The following is a 7,374-nucleotide window of genomic DNA, read 5'->3' as shown; positions in this document are numbered from 1 at the left end:
GTGGCTGAGGTGGTGGAACTTAGAGGTGTCTTTCGGAGATGTCGTCGTCGACAAATTAAGAGTGAGCAGTAGAGCTCAGCAACTAGAACCAACACAAGGCCTAGAACTATAGCAAGGCTCACCACCATTACTAATGCTGCTGCCGTTACAACTTTTGAGTTACCCTTCATTCTCTCTCTCTCTCTCTGCAGAAATGGGTGTATAGAAACCAGAGAATCTTGTAAATAAATGGGACTTTGGAAGCCTGAGGATATTTTGGCGGGAAAATACCATTTTCACTCTTGTGTGAGTTGAGAAAGGGAATGTCAGATAGAATTCCAAAGGGAGTAGTAGTAGGAAAAAAGCTGACTAGGTACAAGGTCAAGCTTTTGCTCTGACCAAACGAAGGATTTCTTACAGCAAGTCAATTTGGCCTACTTTAAGCAGAGAAAAAGCCATTTGCATGTGCCCTTTACTTTCGAGTTGAAACAGGGCGGCAGGTATGTACATCACGTAGGTGTCCTTCTGAAGCTGACAAAAGAAACCACGTTTAAGCTTGCCACTAAACAATAATGCCAGTCAAATGCTTCAGTCTTTTTAATTTTGAAAAAGGCTCAAATATGTCGTCTATAAAAAAATGACCACTTATATCACTCGTGAATAGTTTAGCTCATTTATACCATCGCCGTTACAAAATGGCTCATCCATGCCTTTTTCCATGTATGTGTCAGATTTTTTTAATTAATTTTTTATTAAAAATTGAGAAGGTTTAATTAAACAACATTGACCTCTAATTGGAGGCCACGTGCTATATCTGGTATTGCAAAATCGACGTTAATAAAAATGACATGAATGAACCATTTTGTAATGGCAATGGCATGGATGAGTCATTTTGTAATGGCGATGACATAAATGAACCAAACCATTGACGAACGACATAAATGAACCAAACCATTGACGAACGACATAAATGAGTCATTTCTGATAGTTCGATCGCATATTTGAGCCTTTTCCTTTTAATCTTTAACGCAAAAGACAACTCTATCTTAACCTTAACCTTAGGTCCACAAAAGCAAGCACCCGAAATAGGAAAATTTCGTTGGTGCGGATATCTCCATAGCTGTTGGGTGGAATGACAGGTTAACTGTAACTGTACAAAGAAACTAGGTGGCTTTGTCGCATAGATTTGAAGTTAGGTGTTACTTCAGTTCCACACAAGTTCACCATCTGAACCAGTACATAGAGCAAGCTTACGCAGGAATAGTTGCTCAAAGAATCTCATAGCCTCAAATATAAAGGTTACGTATGAATCATGAAGGGTTACAATTTTACAATCAACTAGAACACCAATGGGAATTAGAGCAAGGAACAGCTAAAGCCCTAAATGTGCCTGGACATCATTTACCTCATGAAACATGTTATATAATGCAGCTACCTGCAGTATTTGAAAACCTATGCCTATGAGAACCTCAAGATGGATATTTTGGGTACAGGTTGTCAAGTAATACGGGTTACAGGTTACAGGTTCCAGGTTCAAGTCAGTAAACAGCTAAGGACAAGAATCAGCCTGTGTAAATGAATGTGAAGAGGTTACCACTCCTCCAGTATAACCTATTATTAAATTCATCGGCCTCTTAGAGCAGCAAATCGGGCAGTCAAATCATCATAATCTGGTAGTTTTGGATGCACATGACATGCCTGGTTGTCTGGCTGAAATGTATTGGCACGAGCAAATACCTTTGTTGCCTTTGATGGAGCAGCCTGCTCATGTGGGAGGGAAATAGATCTTTTTGGGAAAGGAACCATATCTGATTCCATTTCATCTTGATCTCTGTTGGTTTGATTATTTGAGGGTTCACCAGTATCAGGAGTTGTCAGTTGTGAAAGATGAGCTTGTGGCTTTTTTCTCCGGTTTTCCACATCACATTTTGGTGGTCTTTTACTGTAATGCAGCAATAGTTTATCTATCATCCTTTCCTCTTCATCTTTTTGATGGCATTCATCCTCAAACAAAATCTGCAAGCCTTTCCTTGAATGTTCCCTTCTCCGGCTACTTGAACTTTTCTTGACCGCTTTGGCATCTTCAGACTTCCTCTCTTCGCCGTGATTTGTCGCTGATTTATGGTGTTTTCTCCTAACAGATCTTGGTTTGGGCAAGAGCACATCCTTGTGAGAGAATTTTTTATCATGGCCGTGACTAATTGTTCTAGTGGGTTTAATAGTTTGAGCCTCATGATCAGGAAGGTCTGATTCTTTATTTATCTTGATTGTTTCAATTCTATTGCGTGGAGAGGAACTTCCGAAATGGCCATCAAATTCAGCAACAGACTGCTTAGAACTTTTACGGGCTCTTTCTTTGCTATCGTTTGGCTTTACATAGGGAGGAGGGATGGCTTTCTCTTTTGAATTAATGTATGGTGGAGGGAGAGCAAAGTTGGCATAGGATGTCATCAACCTATTTCCATCTTCCTGCTGAACCATTCTTGTTGAGTCAACAGTATTCTTTTCGATGGCTGTATCCCAAGGGGAAGAGACATCTTCATTTTTGAAAGGCAGCCCCCTACCAGGAGCAGTCTCTGATCTTGCACAAGATAGGGGGTCCTGTGCTCTTCCCTTGAGAAATTGACCATGATATTCATTATGTCTAGTGAATTTATTATCAAAACCTTCTAGCCTCTCTCCACGTGATGAGCTGCCTGATTTTGCTATCCTTATTGAATTATCATCTTTCTCCAGGACTGCTTTGTTTCTTGTCCTTGTCTGTTCCAACTCCTTGTCAAACACAATATCATGTTTTCGCCCCTTTGAATAGCTTGCTTCCTGCATTGTAAGTGGTTTATTCCCATACTTACTTGTTTCTTTCCTTTTAGAGGAATGAAGATCCCACTGCTCTTTCTTAAAGACAATACCCTCTCTGCCATTCTGTATATTATGTTGATCATTAAATCCCTTGTGCCTTTCACCAAGTACAACATCAAGTTTATCAGATTTTGAACCACCATCCTTGCCATTTGGTAGAATGTGGTTGCCAGCAGAAGCGTGTGAAGGTCCACTCCTGTTTGGTTGGGCCTACAATAATCAAGCCATAGACAATGGTGAAACTTCACTTGCATCTATAATTGGGGAAAAGTTATCTTTGCTTTCCCCACATAGTTGCTGTTGAAAGAAGTAGCACATTAGGATATTAGCGGCGGAGACGAAGGATGACCACTCATTTTGAGGCAAACACTAACAACATTTACACCTTTTAGCAGCCAATGATAGTCTCAATTTTAAACTAAAATGATGTACCTGTGCAAGTGCCATCCTCTGTTGAAATCCCACGGAGTCCCACCTTATGGAAAATTCTAAAGCTATATCTTGCAACAGCTGGATTCTCTTCTCCATTGCAGGGGACCTTGAAGATAATTTCTCGACAAACTAATAGCATTGAAGGAAGTCAGATATAAAAGAGAGATAAACTAAGATATGCAGGACATAGTATACTAAGCAAATCACCTTCTGGTTAACAAAACATTCTAAAGAGTTCCCGTATCTCTCCTGAAATAAATCCCTTAGCTCTCGTACTTCTGGCAAATCGGAGAATCTTGCTGCAGCAAACATCAACGATGCCACAGCTTCTCTGCAGTCCTCAGGACAGTCCCTGGATATAGACAGTATGTGTCAATTATTATCCAAGTTCTTACCATCAGAGCTGGGAAACAATGTTTTTGTTAAGTGTCCTACATCAGTCAAGGGAATGGATTGTTGTCTCGTTACCTGATCTTGGGCATTCTCACCTCATGAGTAGGGATGGCAATTGGGGCAGGGCGGGGCGGGACAGGGCAGGGATTTCTCTTAATGGGGCGGGGCAGGGGAACATTTAAATGGGGTGGGGGCGGGGCAAGGCAGGGCAGGGCAAAATTTATTTTTTGTAAATAGTTGATGGGGCAGGGCAGGTCAATATCTGGGTCGGGTAAAAGAAAGATGACCCTGTTACAAAGACAGCCTTTCCTTCTCTGCTCTTGCTTTTCAAAGTCACGCTATGGCCTCACTATGGCTGTGGCTCTCTGCAATTTGCGCCGGATGTTTCACACAAACAAAAATATAAATTCAGAAGAACTTTACATTATATATAATTAGAAAATGATGGTCAGTAAATTAATGACATGCATTTGCTTGTGGAAAAACATAATGATTTACTCTTGATCAAGAAGTGGTGTCAGAGATTTTTGAAAGAAATTTATTCTTCACTGTCAAGTATCCAGATTAAAAAGCTTTCTCCAAAAGTTGTCCAAATAGTGTTTTAAAAATGATAACAAATCATTTAAAACTTAAAAGTATTGTAATTGGGTAAACGTGTAAATTAGATACAATTTTTTCTACGTTGGTATATGTAACTTGCACAAAGTCACAAACTAATATGACAGTATTATTTTTCTCTTGGTAATATGCAAGTATACAATCAGTCAGAGAAAAGAATTAAGAATGGGGGTTTCATGGACCAATTACAAGATGTTAATATTGAAACTCTGCATCTACATGGGAATATAAAAATGGGAAAAAAATTTAATTTAGAATACTATAGAATAAAGAATAAAAAAATGTTGTAAAAACATAAACGGGGCGGGGCGGGGCAGGGCAGGGCAGCTATTTTGAAAAATGCTAAACGGGGCAGGGCAGGGCGGGTCAAAATCTTAGCAGGTCAAGGCTTGCCCTGCACTAACCCGCCCTAACCTGCCTATTGGCATCCCTACTCATGAGCTAGCTTTTGCAATTCAGTTAGGCCCAAGTTTAATTTTCTTAATATGGTACCAGAACCAGACCATTCCTCCTATTCTAGGTTTATCCAAGATTGGACTCCCATTTATATTGTCCATGCACCAGATGTCTAGTTTTGCGTGGGGGATGTGTTAAGTGTCCCACAATGGTTGAGGGAATGGATTGTCTTCTCCTTATGTGAGACTTGGGTAATCCTCACCTCATGAGCTTACTTTTTGAGTTGAGTTAAACCTAGGTCAATTTTCTCAACCAAGTTTCTTCTCTTCAGCCAGTTGCGATGTCCAATACTCTTAATCAGTTTGACACGGTTGTAATCTACTGCAAGATGTTTCTAAAAAGACAGGAACGTACTGTCAGATCTTTTTAAAGAGGCAATATTTAATGATACAATTTACCGTTAACTTGTAAAGCCTACACAAGCTAGATTTAGCGGGGAATGGAAGTTTCAGTACAATCACAGGAAAAATGACAATGCATGGAGAAACTTTGGATTGTCTAGTCAGCAAGGACATCTCACTGGAGCACCTCGGCTGGCAGATCTGATTGCAATGCTCAAAATGACTAGAAAAATTGAAACAGTAAGAATCTGATGAACTCAACGACACCCTACTTGACATTTAACTTACTAAAGTTCACTGATGGTAAGAGGTGCTGAACTTTATAAGAATTTCCATCAGTCAATTGATGGATCCTTCAAAGTCTATGTCATGTTACCTTAGTCCCAAGATAAGCCGCTGATAATTTTGGTCCGGTTTGCAATAAGATGGCACTTCCAGTTTAAAAACAGTTACGCCCAATCTAGAGAAAAGAAAACTTCCTATAATGATTATGTATCTGGGACTAAATCTAACCTTTTCTTTCTAAGAGGTCACAACAAGCAACTGGTTGAGCTTGGAACAAAATGCATGGACCAGTGAGTGATCCGGACATTGTGTTGTTTCCAGTTTAGCCAGTTAACTTTAACATGAAAATATTATTTATCACCTTGAGTAAGAACAAACTATCAAATATGAATATTTAAACAACTGAACGCACACAGGTGAATGCTTTGAAGGAACTGCCAAGTCCTTTTGCATTGTGTTCCATCATGACTCATGTGCTATATGCTTAATTGAAGCCTTAAGGTAGCTAGATATATCTCATGCTATCCTATTTAACAAATAATTGTGTAATGATATGAGCCTGTGTAGGAGTTGGGAAGAGAAACACTTGTGTACCTTAGTTTCTGCATGTGGGAGAGTTGCTTCACAGTATATTCACAAGATTGTTCCACAAAGTCGTAGCAGGATAAGAGGTTCTGCCCAAGTAAATATTCTTCAGTCTGCACAAATCATAAAACCACAATTATATTCAAATATTTCAGAATATAAAATAATGCAATAAGCCTTCTTTTAGCACTGATTAATTAATAATGCTCAAATGCAAAGAACTTGTTCGGATGATTTTAAGAGGTAAAAATTCCAATCATTTATGTAGAATTCCATTTTCATCTGAAGCGGATCGAAACACAATAAAGAAAATAGATAGAAGTAAATAAATCACCCTTCCAAAAGCATTAATATCGAGTCCATTATGAAGCAATTTGGAAAGATCTTCCTTCAAAAACCTCTGTTGCGCCTCAGCTCTCCGTCTAACCACTCCGATTCGCGTCCTCGCTCCCTTTATAAGCGATTTGCTTCATTCATCCCAACAACCCAAACTATCTCAATACACACAAATCTCAAAAAAAACAATATAGAAAAGAAAAGAAAAGAAAATAGGCAAACCATTTGGAGCTGAAACCACGGTTCAGTATACCCTCAAGCATCTCCGATCTCACTAGTTCCTCACTTCCAAATAAATCGCTCTAGTCTTCACTTTTGAGCTTCAAGATCGCTATTTCTCAAAGTCATGTAAACAGATCCGCCATAATTACATAAAGTGGTAAATCTATACTAGTTGTTTGTATGAAACTGTGTGCAGACTGCAGTGATTAGTGTAGCAGAGACTTTGGATTTAGGAGTTTTAGGGGTCTCTGTAAGGTTTCTGTTTTAACTCACAAAAATAATGACAAGAAGAGGGTCTAACGGATTTCAAGCTGTCCTTTTCTCAACTTTTTTTATTTCTCTTTCCTGTTTTGTTTTCTTGCCGTTTTAATTTTTCCCAATTTTTCGCTCCTTGGTTAAATACTCGAATTAGCAGGGACACAGTAGCTAAAGGGCTATCGATTTTTGAACAATAATTACTATTTTGTATTTGTCCATTAACACCCTTTCATGTTTTCAAAAATTCACAATTCAGACCTGATTGGGTTTACAAGTGTATGGTGGATATTGGGACCCAGGAACCACTTAAAGTGACTTGTTTTTTGGACCACTTGTTTGCTCTACCCGTTAAATGTGAGAATAAAATTAAAATGTTTGATAATTGCTCTTTTTAATTTTGTGGGGGAGGATAATTAATCAGCTATAATTGGAGTAAGAGAGCGATTATTCTACGCTTGACATTTCTGTTGTTCTTTCGCACCTTTTTGGTTTAAGTACAATGTTGGGACTTTCACTCTGGTTAAACTTTACAAGTTTTAGCGTAAATATGTTGCACGTGTACATCGCATCAGTATAAAATGTACATAAGAAAAAAATTATTGAAAAATAG

The 7,374-nt window shown here is 38.7% G+C and overlaps 1 protein-coding gene across 3 annotated transcripts; it reads right to left on the bottom strand.

Annotated features, from left to right (window-relative positions):
* Window positions 1–1,243: 1,243 nt before the first annotated feature.
* LOC132603482 (uncharacterized) lies at window positions 1,244–6,871 on the bottom strand. Of its 3 annotated transcripts, XM_060316581.1 has the most exons (6): window positions 6,507–6,871; window positions 6,283–6,415; window positions 5,958–6,061; window positions 3,478–3,622; window positions 3,271–3,399; window positions 1,244–3,048 (listed from the first exon to the last, which is right to left on the bottom strand). In XM_060316581.1, the coding sequence occupies exons 1-6, from the start codon at window positions 6,545–6,547 to the stop codon at window positions 1,603–1,605; spliced, it is 1,998 nt and encodes a 665-aa protein (XP_060172564.1). In that variant the 5' UTR covers window positions 6,548–6,871; the 3' UTR covers window positions 1,244–1,602. The 3 variants fall into 3 exon arrangements, with proteins under 3 accessions (XP_060172564.1, XP_060172566.1, XP_060172565.1); XM_060316583.1 differs by lacking the exons at window positions 6,283–6,415; window positions 6,507–6,871 and adding an exon at window positions 4,940–5,071; XM_060316582.1 differs by lacking the exons at window positions 6,283–6,415; window positions 6,507–6,871 and adding an exon at window positions 3,739–4,028.
* Between the last annotated feature and the right edge of the window lie 503 nt (window positions 6,872–7,374).

The sequence above is a fragment of the Lycium barbarum genome, chromosome 7 (assembly GCF_019175385.1).
Source record: "Lycium barbarum isolate Lr01 chromosome 7, ASM1917538v2, whole genome shotgun sequence".
Lineage (NCBI taxonomy): Eukaryota > Viridiplantae > Streptophyta > Magnoliopsida > Solanales > Solanaceae > Lycium > Lycium barbarum.
This window is presented reverse-complemented; position numbering and strand designations above follow the sequence as displayed.

Bases quoted from the DNA above. Each gene is read 5' to 3' on its own strand.
- LOC132603482 (XM_060316581.1), bottom strand. From the start codon at position 6,547: ATGCTTGAGGGTATACTGAACCGTGGTTTCAGCTCCAAATG. The intron at 6,062-6,282 runs GTGATTTATTTA...TGATTTGTGCAG, and splicing joins ATATTAATGCTTTTGGAAGG to ACTGAAGAATATTTACTTGG. The intron at 3,049-3,270 runs GTACATCATTTT...TGATTATTGTAG, and splicing joins AGAGGATGGCACTTGCACAG to GCCCAACCAAACAGGAGTGG.